General features: G+C 42.0%; 1 protein-coding gene across 1 annotated transcript in view; it reads right to left on the bottom strand.

The window, feature by feature from the left end:
* The window catches only part of LOC132232635 (phospholipid-transporting ATPase ABCA3-like), a 323,040-nt gene that overhangs the window by 172,504 nt on the left and 136,927 nt on the right, over positions 1-13,609 (bottom strand). Inside the window, exon 12 of the mRNA XM_059692030.1 lies at positions 3,564-3,718. Coding sequence (XP_059548013.1) covers positions 3,564-3,718 — 155 coding nt within the window. The remainder of the gene's footprint in view (positions 1-3,563; positions 3,719-13,609) is intronic.

Genomic DNA, 13,609 nt, shown 5'->3' with positions numbered 1-13,609 from the left:
TCAGTTACCATTCTTGTTGTGTTTATGCAATCATGCCAAATTGAATACAGTAAATAAATTAGTATTTTAATAAAAAGAGGGATAATTTTAAGGAGAAAAACTCTATTTCAATAGAGGTTATTAAAACTGAAATGTTTTTTTTCCCTCCCACCAGACCCTTTGCCCTTTGTTACAGTTTGTCACAAGCCCACCTCCTTCTATGCCCAGACCTCATTGTCCCTCTGACAGACAGCAAGGATCTCTTGGCTCTAAGAGAAACTTCTGACCCGCCTCAGCAGGAAGTAATTACAGAAGAAATCCAACATCCATTTTCCCTGAAAGAATTCAGAGCCAGGATCCTTGAGGTAATATAGTAGGCAGTTAGACAGACATGAGCAGAGCAAGGACGATGGGCCAATTGGCATTCCAGATGTAACTAAGTCTTTCCAACTCTATGTATGTAAGACAAGGGGACTCCCCAGAAGCAAGAGGGAAGTAGGCTGCAGACGAAGCAGCCCGGGAGGCTGCCCTAAAACCAGTGGGGCCTCTACAGATTCTCGTGACTCTTCCAGACCCTGACCTACCCACCTCACCAGCTTACATGGAAACCCAATCTAGAAAAGCTGAAATCCACAACTAATCTTTACTCAAGTTCTTACAGGATTTACAGTCTACCCAGAAAGCAGACCAGAAGCACGTCCGAGATGCTCTGCCTGTATCCAGTTCATCCCTTCCAACCTGGTGACTCTGTTTGGGTAAAGAAATTTGCCACCCAAAGACTGACTCCTACCTGGAAAGGACCACTCTCATGGCAGTCAAGGTTGATGGGATCCTGATGTGGCTTCATCACACCCAGCTTAAGACAGCCCAGGCAAAATAGAGAGTCTAGGACTCTTCGCACCCTCTAGAGATTACTTCTGGCCCTCATTCCAGGCCCTTATCTTATAAACAGGCCCACTGACTTTATTTGGCAGAAAATTAATTATAGTCCTCAGGGGTCAATATAACTCTCTCCCCAACAATGACCCAAAAGAGTCAATGATTTGACTCATGTACATAAAACCAGTGGGGAATGAAGTATCCATCTTATATAAAAACTGCTGTTTGAAATTTTAACCCTAGTAGTATGGTTTCTGTTTTAAATAATAAGGAAAATAAGACTACTCCCATTCCAGAGAGGCCGTAAACTATGCCCCAGACAGAGTTGTCAGTGCTGACACCCAGAGAGTTGCCAGGCCTTGAGATATGGTCTCATGGCCCCTTCCCAGCAGGCAGGCCTTCTTTCTCAGAAGGCCTGGAAGTCTCATTCCAAATTTGGGAGACAAAGTACTGGAAAAAGTATAAATAAAGAGAGTTTCCTCCATACTGGGGGCCCAGAATTTGAAAGATACATTTTCCTCTGGGCCTGCACAGAATTTAATAATAAAATGTAACTCCTGTAGTCCACAGGAAGCGGGCCTAACCCATCAGTCAAACATCCTTAGCGCTGCCGTTGAGGCGGGAGAGGTTCCTGCCACCGCTGCTGCACTCGCCAGTCATGAGCCCGGCTTCTGGCTGAGTGGCGCTCCCACCGTGGGAGCACACTGACCACCAGGGGGCAGCTCCTGCATTGAGCATCTTCCCCCTGGTGGTCAGTGCACGTCATAGCGACCAGTTGTTCTGCTGTTCAATCAATTTGCATATTAGCCTTTTATTATCATAAAATATGCCTTTGGGATTCCAATTATATCCTTTAATGAAGTGTTATCTGAGTACCCTCCTACATGTGACACCATAGACACCTCTGGATTTCAGTCTTTTATGAAAGCAAAGAAGCCCTATTTACTGGATCTATAAACCTTTCCTTTGTGTTTGATGCAAATCTAATGGATCTTCCCTTTGGAGAATGATCTTTATAAATCCCTGCAGATGATGTTTTATTGAATAGTACACTTGAAACCTATATCATTTTGCAAACCAATGTCACTCCAATAAATTCAATCAAAAAAACTAAAAGCAACAAATGAACAAATAAAAAACACCCAAAAACTCATAGACACAGTCCACAGTATGGTGGTTCCTAGAGGGGATGGGGTTGGAGATAATAAAGGGTAAAAGGGGCAAATATATGGTAACAGAAGATTTGACCTTGGATGATAGGCACACAATTCAATAAACAGATCATGTATCATAGAATTGTATTCTTGAAACTTATATAATCTTATTAAGCAATGTCACCCCAATAAATTGAAAATTTTCAAAGAACCTAAATTAATGAAGAGAGATACAATGATACAATGTTAATTCTCTCCAAAGTGACATATAGATTTTATGTAATACCAATAAAAATCTCAGTAGAACTTTGTAGATACATAAAAATATTTATAAGGAAGAGCCAAGCAGTTATAATACCTAAAGTACTTTTAAAAAAGGATATATTTGAAAAAATAGTATATTAAGACTTACTGTTAAGCTTCACTAATCAGGGTGAAAGTGTTTTCCAAAAAAAAGGTGTTAGAACAATTCATCTTCTGTATGCAAGGAAATGAACCTAGACCTAAACTTTACACTTTTATACATAGATTAACTAAAAATGGATTATAGATCTCAGTGTAACATGTAAAACTAAAAATATTTGGAAGAAAATATAAAATAAAATCTTCATGTCTTGGGATTAGGTATAGAGTTCTAGGAAGACAGCAAAGGCAAGCTTCATTAAGAATATGTGATAAATTGGATTTCAAAATGAAAAATGAAAAGACAAGCTACAGTTTAGAAAAAAAATTATAAAACATATATCAAATGACATAAAGACTCTCAAAAATTCAATAAGAAATAAATAATCCAAACTAAAAAAATCGACACAAATCCTCAATAAATATTTCATCAAAGAGGATATAAAAATGGCAAATAAGCACATGAAAGATGGATAATGACATAATTATCAATTAATGAAATGCAGATTAAACAATGATTAGATACAAGTACACATAGATTTGAAAAGTTAAAAAATTTAAAAGTCTTAACAATATCAAATTTTGGCAAAGATATAGAGCAACTATAATTCTCATACATTGCTGGTGTGAGTACTAAATGATACCATCACTCTGGAAAGCTGTTTGGCAGTTTCTGATAAAGTTAAACAAATATTTATAATATAGTAATCATACTCTGAAAGACATGAAACTTATGTTTAAAAGATATACATAGAATTCAGTTTTACTCATACTCACCAAAGCCTGAAAACAATGCAAATGTCCTTCAATTGGTATATTGTGTAACATCCAAACATGTACTACTACTCAGGAATTAAAAGAAATATATAGCACAGATGGATCTTAAAGGCATTCTGCTCAGTAGAAGTAGCTAATCTCTAAAGGTTATCTACTACATGATTCCATTTATATGATTTCTCAACAAGACAAAACAACAGTAATGAAAGATACTAGTGGTTACCAGAGGTAGAGGGATAACTACAAAGAAATAGCATGAGGGAGTGTTTTAGAGTGAAGAGACTGTTCTGTATTGGTTAAAAGTATTAAAATTCATGGATCTGTATATAAAAAAGTAAAATTTACTGTATAATTTAAAAAATTCTGACTTACCATAAAGTAGAAATAAAGGTGTTCTGATAGTGTCAAATCATTAAACAGTAAGTCATGCTGTGGGCAGAAGCCAAAGTTTTTTCGAATATCAGTTAGGTTCTTTGAGATGGGATATCCATTAACATAGACCTCTCCTCTGGTTGGAGGATGGCAACCTACAAGTAAACATGATAGAAGCTGAGCTTTGGTGAGCAAACATGATAAGACAATGAAAATTAGTATCTCGAATTCAGCCCACTTATGGATTACTCAAAAGAATGAGCACTATCTCCTGCAGAAGAACAGTTTAATAAAATGTTGAGTTACATCTGGGTGGTGGAATTAGCTATCTTTTATTTTTCTTTCCTTTCCGCTAATATATACTAATATTATATACTACTTAACTTCCTTTCCTTTCCTTTTCTTTTTGCTAATATATACTAATTTGTTGCTAATATATACTAGTTTGTTGCAATTGATATGGATTATATTGGTAATAATAACATTTAAATATTTTGTTATATTCCAATATATTTACATTGAAACCAGCCAGTTACTATATTTGTGACCTGTTAGGTACTGTGTAAATGCTATGAAAAACAAATATTTATAATATAAAATTTTTATCCTTCAGAAATTTAAATATTAACAACCTGTACAGATTTTATGGGAAACGATTTGGTAATATGTAAGATAGAAATTATATAATCATTTAAACCCTATAAATAATTTATTCTACTTTAAAATATATTCTTTTTGATATTGAGATATAGTTGACATATAACATTACATTAGTTTTGGTATACAACATGATTAGATATATGTGTATATTGTTAAATGATCACTTTAGTATAGCTAACATCCATTACCATACATAGTTAAGAGATTTTTTTCTTGTGATGTAAACATTCAAGGTTTCCTCTTTTAGCAACTTCCAAATATACAATACAGTATTAACTACTAGAGGCCCGGTGCACAAAATTCGTGCACTGGGGGGGGGGTCCCTCAATGTGGCCTGTGCCCTCTCATAGTCTGGGAGCCCTGGGGGGGATGTCCAACTGACGGCTTAGTGGGCTAGGAGGGCGGGTTTAGCCACACCCCCAGCAATGTTCAGTGCACTTCTGCTGCGGAGATGGCACCACTGTTGTCAGGGAGGGGGTGTTGGGGGGGATGAGTCTGACCCTGAGGGGGCACTTAGGCCTGCCTTCACCCGGGTCTGGAGTTGTAGGGAGGAGAGGCGTGCCTGGCCCCAGCGGAGGGGGCCCAGCAGCAGCGGGCCACGGGCCTCAGGGGCGCTGACGGGTTGTCACAGGGGTGCTATTATTGTGGGCACCCCTGGCGGGGGTGGCAGGGGAAGAGATTGGGAGTCAGAGATACGGGCTGCAGCTACCCCCAAGGCTGGGTCTTCTCCCTGTCCGGTCAGCCTCCCCGTCCCCCCGGGAGTATGGGGGCTGCGGTAGGGTGTCCGTGCAGGGGGATTGGAAGAGCTCCCTGTGGCCACTTCCTCTTCCTTCTTTGCAGTCCGGGCTCCTATCAAGCACTCTCCTCAGACCCCCGGGAACTTGGCTCCCTGCAGCCCCTGCCCCACTTGGCTCTCCCAGCCGCCCTCCTGTCAGGAGGTTGCCAGGATGCCCTGCTGTGGGGCCACCAGGGAGTATGCGCTAAGACTTAGCTAAGCCCTAGCTAAGCCCCAGGCCCGCCACTCGGTGGCCCCGGGAGCGTGGTGGAGGCCGCGGCGTGCGGCAGGCAGGACCCCCTCTTTGCTCTTTGCTCGCCACGCCAGCCTTTGCTCGCTGCTCCTGCTCGGGGCCAGCCGGCTTCGCTCCATAGCTTGGCGCCTACATATGCAAATTAACCACCATCTTTGTTGGCGGTTAACCGCCATCTTTCTTGGCAGTTAATTTGCATATTGCTCTGATTAGCCAATGGGAAGCGTAGCAGAGGTACGATTAATTACCCTTTTTGTCTTTTATTAGGATAGTCCCATAACATATTTATAAGTTTGTACCTTTGATCCCCTTCACTCATTTAGCCAAGCCCCTATCCCCTGCTTCCGGCAACTACCAATCTGCTCTCTTCTATGAGTTCAATTTTTTTAAAAAGATTATATGTATGTGAGATCATATGATATTTGTCTTTCTCTGTCAGACTTATTTTGCTTAGCAAAATGCCCTCAAAATCCATCCATGTTGTCACCAATGGCAGGATTTCCTTGTTTTTAATAGCTGAATTATATACCTAAATTATATATATATCTATATATATTCTATATAATAATAGACAAACATGCAAATTAGCCATCCCTCTGCTACGCTAAGCCACGCCCACCAGCCACGCCCACCAGCCACACCCACCAGCCAATCCAGAGTGATATGCACATTAACCCAACAAAGATGGCAGAGACTGGAGCCGGGATACTTGCCTTGCAGCCACGGCTACCATGCAAGCATCCTGGCTCTGGCCGCTCCAGGCCTGTTGGAGACACAGAAGTCAGGAGAGACAGAGAAGTCTGGCTCCAGCGCCTGAGGCTGGCTTCGGCCGGGCGATGAAGAAGCTGCCTACCCCGTGATCCCAGGCCACAGCCAGCTGGAGAAGCCGCCCACATTGATCCCAGGGGAGACAGAGAACCCGGGCCCAGCGCCTGAGGCTGGCTGAGTCTTGGGAGACGAAGAAGCCACCTGCCCGGTGATCCCAGGCCGCAGCCGGCCAGAGAAGCTGCCCACACTGCATCACAGGGGACATGGAGAAGCCGCCCACCTGTGGTCCAGGGCGCCAGCGCCTGTGGCCCAGGATATAGGTTGCCTCTTCGCCCACTGCAGTCATTACTTCAATATTCCCCTTCTGAATTTCTCTCCTCTGCCACAACCCAACTCCACTTTTAATCGGAAGGATACGGAACAGAGAGAGCAGTGTTAAAAGCTTACATTTTTAAGCTGGTAATGTTGGTACTTAAACATATAAATGGAAAACTAGAGTCCTTAAGGTAACAAAGGCTACAAAGGGAGGGGACAGGGATAGGACATGACATATTATATCCAGCAATCCATATGGGGATTGAAAACTTTGCAATGATGACAATTAGTGAAGATATGAATCAACTAAAATAGTTGACAGGGACAATTCTTCCATCTTTGAAAATATCTACATCAAGTCTGTTTAAATAGATTTTCATCTGCATAATCTAACACATTTTGACAAGACCACCACCACCGCCAATGTGGTCAGCGTTGTGCTGATAAATGTTTAACAACTGGCTCTCAATCAAAGAAAACAAAACCCTGATTTATACTATTGGCCAATTTCTGTGGCATAAATTCTCCATCCATGACTGATTTCAGCTGCTAATGTGATGCCACTAAATGCGGAGCTGAGGAGAAACATGCAGTAATACACTATTATATTCTACCAGAAAGATCCAAAAGATATAAATAATGTCAAGAGTCAGAACAGTAAAGTGTAGTAAATAATGGAGGAGTGATGAATTTAGAGCAGGGGTCCTCAAACTACGGCCCACGGGACACATGCAAATACAAATAATTGTATTTGTTCCCGTTTTGGTTTTTTACTTCAAAATAAGATATGTGCAGTGTGCATAGGAATTTGTTCATAGTTTTTTTTAAAACTATAGTCCTGCCCTCCAATGGTCTGAGGGACAGTGAACTGGCCCCCTGTTTAAAAAGTTTGAGGACCCCTGATTTAGAGTATGTATTACCTTTGGTTGTAATGTAATTTATTCACTTTTAAGATTATATAATTTAATTTTTAATAATGAACATGTTTAGCAACCAGCTTATAAAATTCCTGAAAATTTGTGAGCCAGTAAGAGCAGGCTCTACTAGCACAATACTGAGTGGAGTGTAATGGTTAAATGGCATGGCTCACGGATTTGAAATGAGACTCAGCCACTTTTGGGTTTTACTGGTCAAGTTACCTGATCTCTCTGTATCTCAGTGTCCTCATCTGTGTCATTATAGTACCTACTGTATAGAGTTGTTGCAAAGGTAAAATGAAATCTGTGTATGACACAGCACAGTACCTAAAACAGTAATTCACTCAATTTGTTATAAACTGTTACTGCCTCAAAACGTTGTTGACAAAATTACTCATGCTGAAAGAATGAAATTTTATTGATGAGAAAAATGCCTTATTTTGCGATCTACATGGAGACAATTTTACTTCCTAGGCAGTAGATGGTAATCTACTACCAGAAACTGCAAGGGGAAAAATGACCTCAATCAACATGATTGAGGCAATGTATTATTAGCTTGATCACAAAGCAGAGAGGATGCCACACATTCTGGGATACATCTGCAGTAAGAGGCTTCACCTCAGGTATTAATTCTGATCAACTAAGCATCAGACTTAAGATGAATGGTGAGAAGTATTCTGAGGCTGCTTCTAGACTTAGCAGGAATAGAACTTTAATACATAAGCAGCAGTTACTATGGTAATGATGGCAAGAAAAAAAAAACCATGATCTATTCTAATAAAAGGGTAATATGCTAATTAGACCGCACGTCTTCCGGACGACCATCCGCATATCCTTCCTGACAAAGCTGGGCCCAGGTGAAGCTGTCTGCCGCAGTCCCGGCACCAGTGCCTGCGGCTGGCTGCAGCCTGGGAGACGGAGAAGCTGCCCACCCTGCAGTCCCAGGCACCAGCACCTGTGTCTGGCTGTGGCCTGGGAGACGGAGAAGCTGCCCACCCCGCAGTCCCGGGCACTAGCGCCTGTGTCTGGCTGTGGCCCGGGAGACGGAGAAGCTGCCCACCCTGCAGTCCCGGGCACCAGTGCCTGTGTCTGGCTGTGGCCCGGGAGACGGAGAAGCTGCCCACTCTGTGGTCCCGGGCACCAGCACCTGTGGTTGCAGCCCGGGCGAAGCCACCTGCCCACCATCCCCTGTGGCTGCAGCTGGCCTGGGCAAAGCTGTCCAGGGTCCTGTGTGCCTATGGCTGACCAGAGGGAGGGAAGCCCAGGTCCCAGGTGCCTGTGGTCGGCTGGAGGAGGGAATCCTGGGTCCCAGGTACGGGGCTGAGGCAGAGATGGTTAGGGGCAATCAAGCCAGCAGGGGAGCAGTTAGGGATGATCAGGCTGGCAGGCAGAAGTAGTTAGGGACAATCGGGCAGGCAGGCAAGCAGTTAGGAGCCAGCGGTTCTGGATTGTGAGAGGGATGTCCAACTGCCGGTTATCCCCTAAGGGGTCCCAAATTGGAGAGGATGCAGGCCAGGCTGAAGGACACCCCTCCCCCCACTCCTGTGCATGAATTTCGTGCACCGGGCCCTTAGTGTGTGTGTGTGTGTGTGTGTGTGTGTGTGTATCTATCTATACATATCTATATCTATATCTATATCTATATATCTATATATTAGACATATCACATGTCTACTTTATCCATTTATCCATCATTGAGAACTTGTACTTCTAATACATTCCAAGGTGATTCTGACGGTCAGAGGACCAGACCTTTACCGGGTTAGGGTAAAGGTTAAACTGTTATGTAAAAGGAGCTAAAAGAAGACAAATTTTATATACACAGGATAATCCAAAAGTGAACAATCCAGGTTGTTAGGAAGATCAACTCCACATTGTCTTTATCCATTCTTTCAGCAAAGGACACTTAGATTGCTCCCATGCTGTTGCTATTGAAAATAATGCTGCAACAAAAGAAATAAATCTAGCTCAAGATGGAAGATGGTGGAGTCAGTGGACAGTGTTCTCACCTTATACCATGATTACACCAAAATTACAAGTAAATTATAGAACAGTGATTTTCAACATTTTTCATCTCATGCCAGACATAAACTAATTACTAAAATTCTGCAGCATACCAAAAAAATTACATTTTTTGCCAATATGACAAAAATTAGGTATAACTTAGATTCATTAATACTGGAGAGCTTATTGTTGTATTAGCTGTTGTCATTTTTTAAATTTAAATTTGATAATCTTAGGAAAAAGAGGTCAAGTTCTAAAAATTGTTTTGTGGCACACCAGTGTACCTGTTGCTACACACCAGTTGAAAATCACTATTATAGAGCAATAAACCTGTATAATCATCTGAAGACTACCTTAACGTAAGTCTTAAAACTAAAGATATAAAGAAGCAGCCACATAAAGACTGGTAGAAAGGGCTGACACACAAAATGGGCTTGTCCCGAAACCATGTGTGGTGGTGGAGAATCTGGAGGGATATCTTAGCAACATAGGTTCCCGCTGTGAAGCAGGGGTCTCAGCTCTAAGCCAATCTCCAAGCCTGTAACACCAGTGCTGGGAAGAGGAGCCCGTATAACACCTGGCTGTGAAAACTAGCCTGGGTTCCATTCATCTTGGAAAGACAGAAAGCTGCCGGAAATCTAGGCCTCCTCTTGAGGAGCATGTACACAAACTTGTACTCACAGGCACTCACTTTGGGCTTTAAGGGATGCCAGAGACATACAGGAAGAAACTGAATTGTGTGGCTTTGGGGCAAGGGCTACAGTGATGGCCACAACTTTCCGTGTGGTGAGCCCTCCTTCCACACTGCTGATGGGCGCCTTCTTTCTTGTGTGGAGCACTCACCCCAACACAACCAAATGTGCATCTCCATTAGCCTGGTGAACTCTGCTATCTTCACCTCGATGGCTCCCTGAGACACCACCCCACCCAATTTTCCCATGGCCCAAGGCTCTTCAGGCGCCAACCAGTCTGAGCTCTCATTGCAATCTTTCTTTGAAAACTCTCAAGGAATTCCAGCCAAGCTTGCGGAGTGCCAGAAACACACAAGGAGAGGCTACGTTGTATGATTTCAGGGAATGGGTTGGAGGATGCCTACCATTATTCAAGTGCACAGCCCTATTTCTGTGTGGCTGATAGATGCCTTTTTCCCTCAGTTTAGCCCTCACCCAACACAGTTAAACATAACTCTGCATTAGCCTGGTGAACTCTACTAGGTCCACCCTGAAGACTTCCTGAGACCCTGCCCTACTGCAATGCTCCCCAGGTTCCCAATCAAGTGGCCTCATGTGCCCTGAAACTTTTGCTAAGTGACCATTGGCTCAGCACTGGTGACAATCTGAATATGTATCAACCTGGTAAGCACCAGTCACTCCACTCTGGCAAATCCTTAAAGTCCTACCTCACCCAACATATGTATGGCATGAGACACTAAGTGGCTGAGCCTTACAGCCAACCAGTAGGTGGTGGCAGGGTTTGGGATGCCTTCTGCCTTTTGTTGATGTGCCCCAGGCCTAGTATTGGTGGCAGCTAGCCTTGGTTTGCAGCATGGCCTCTCCTACATCCATCTAGGCCTAGCACAAACAGTTAACAACTGTGGGCTGCTTTGTATCTCCTAACAGGTAGTCACAGGTAAAAGGTGGCATTGACCTGAACCAGAGCCTCCCTCCACCAAGAGGCCCCAGAACAATACATACATGGTGGCCAGTTTCAGATCACTATAGAGTACCACCTCCTTAGCTTCAAAAGAGGCACACCCAAAGACTAATCTAAGGAGGCAACAGACACCATTGGGGCAAATACTGCTCAATGGGGTCACCTTCCACACAGCAACTCATATGCTGTGGTCATGGCCAGTGCTCAAAGCCAGTAAATCTGAGGGTCAATCCCACCCATGGAGGTGCCAATAGCAGTCAAGACTCAACTATAACAGGAGGGTACACAAAACCAAAACAAGGGACACTCCTAAAGCACTTGGATCAGGTGATTAGAAAGACTGCACAATTTGGCTTTACAGGACACCTACTATATAAGGAAACCCTGCCAAGAATGAGAAAAGTAGCAAATCTACCTAATGCAGAAAAGAAAATACAAAGAGGCTGACAAAATAGGGAAAACTTTAAAATACATGACCACAATGAAAGAAAATAATTCTCCAGAAAAAGAGCTAAATGAAATGGAGGCAAGAAATTTATCAGATACAGAGTTCAAAACACTGGTTATAAGGATGCTCAAGGCACTCAGTGAGAACTTCAACAAAGACATTGTAAGCTACAAAAGGACATAGAAGTCATAAAAAAGAACCAGACAGAAAAATACTTTAAGTGAAATGAAGAATACACTAGAACAGATCAACAGCAAATTAGATGAAGGAGAAACTCAAATAATTGTCCTAGAAGACAAGGTAGCAAAAAACACCCAATCTGAACAGAAAAAAAAAGAATTCAAAAAATGAGGATAGTTTAAGGGACTTCTGGAACAACATACAATCTAACATTTGCATCATAGGGTACCAGAAGGAAAAGAGAGAGAGCAAAGAATTTAGAATCTATTTAAAGGAATATGACTAAAAATATCCATAACTGGCAGAGGAAATAGACATACAATCTGGGAAGCAGAGAGTGTCCCAAACATGATTAATTCAAAGAGGCTCACACCAAGACACATCATAATTAAAAAGGCAAAAGTTAAAGACAAAGACAGAATCATAAAAGAAAGCAGTTATTTACCTATAAGGAAGCTCCCATAGGATTGTCAGTTGATATATCAATAGAAACTTTTTTAGGCCAAAAGGGATTGACACAAAATATTCAAAGTGATGAAAAGCAAAGACCTATAACCAAGACTTCTCTAACCAACAAGACAATAATTTAAATTTGAAGGTGAGATAAAGAGGTTTCCAGACAAGAAAAAGCTAAAGAAATTTATCACCACTAAAAGTGTTACAATGAATATTAGTGGGTGAGCTTTATGAAAAAGAAGAAAAAAGAAAATAAATATAAATAATAAAATAAAAATAATGACATACCTATTAATAATAACTGTGAGGTGGTGGGTGGAGGTGAAAGAGGGCATAGAGGGAATCAATGGTGATGGAAAAAATAAATATAAATTGACTAAAAGCTATAATCAAAAGACATAGGATAACTATATGGATAAAATAACAAGACCCATACATAATGCTGTATGCAAGAGACCCATTTCAGATAAATAGATAAATACAGAATGAAAACGGAGAGATAGAAAATGATATTTCATGGAAACAGAAACAAACAAAAAAGCTAGGATAGTGTACATTAGACAATATAGACTTTAAAACAAAGGCTATAATTTGAAACAAAGAAAAACAACATAAAGATGATAAAGGGATAATCCAACAAGAGTATATAACCCTTGTGAACATTTATGCACCCAACATGCGAGCACTTAAATACATAAAGCAATTATTGATGAACATAAAGGGACAGATCAATAGTAAAACAACCATAGTGAGGGAAGTTAATATCCCAGTGACACCAATGGATGTATGTATCTCTCAGACAAAAAAACAAACCATTGGACCAGAATAGTTTAATTGATGTTATATATATTTTTATTTATTTTTAGAGAGAGAGAAGAAGAGAGAGGGATAGATAGAAACATAGACAAGAGAGAAATACCATTGATCTGCTGCCGCCTGCACACCCCCTACTGGGGATTGAGCCCACAACCTGGGCATGTGCCCTGACTGGGAATTGAACCAGCAACCTCTTGAGCCACACTGGTTGGGCTAATTGATATTTTTAAAGCATTTCACCCAGAGCAGCAGAACACATTCTTCTCAAGTATGCATGGGGTACACCCAAAGACCCGGCATCCAGAGATCGGCTGCTAACCCGGAGACACCGGATCTGGGATGGTGTGACTACCTGGAGTCCTGCTTCTGACAGAAAGATCCAAGCAACAGCAGCCTACTGATCACCACACCCCTGTCTGAGGATCACCAGCTGGGTGTGAAACCTCCCTCCACCAGCCAGAAGAGCCACCACAGCTGTGAACAGCACCCACCAGAGGAGCTGCTGCCAACTGAGGAGCAGCTGCTACAACAACTGCCTGAGGAGCAACCACAGCTTGAGGAGCCACTGCTACCCAGGTAGCAGCCACTGAACGACTCAACATCTAGATATGTCGGTGAGATCAAACATGGGTAGACAAAGAAACCCACAAAGGAAAGAATAGGAGGACTCGCCAGAAAAGCAGCTAAGTGATACAGAGGCATGCAACATGACAGAAAAAGAATTCAGATTAAGGGTCCTAGAGTGCATAAACTGGATGGAGGAAAAAATCAACAACTTATGCAAGAAGCAAGAAGAAACAG

The sequence above is a fragment of the Myotis daubentonii genome, chromosome 4, assembly GCF_963259705.1.
Source record: "Myotis daubentonii chromosome 4, mMyoDau2.1, whole genome shotgun sequence".
Lineage (NCBI taxonomy): Eukaryota > Metazoa > Chordata > Mammalia > Chiroptera > Vespertilionidae > Myotis > Myotis daubentonii.
The sequence above is the reverse complement of the archived record's forward strand: the minus strand, read 5'-3'. Positions and strand labels throughout refer to the sequence as shown.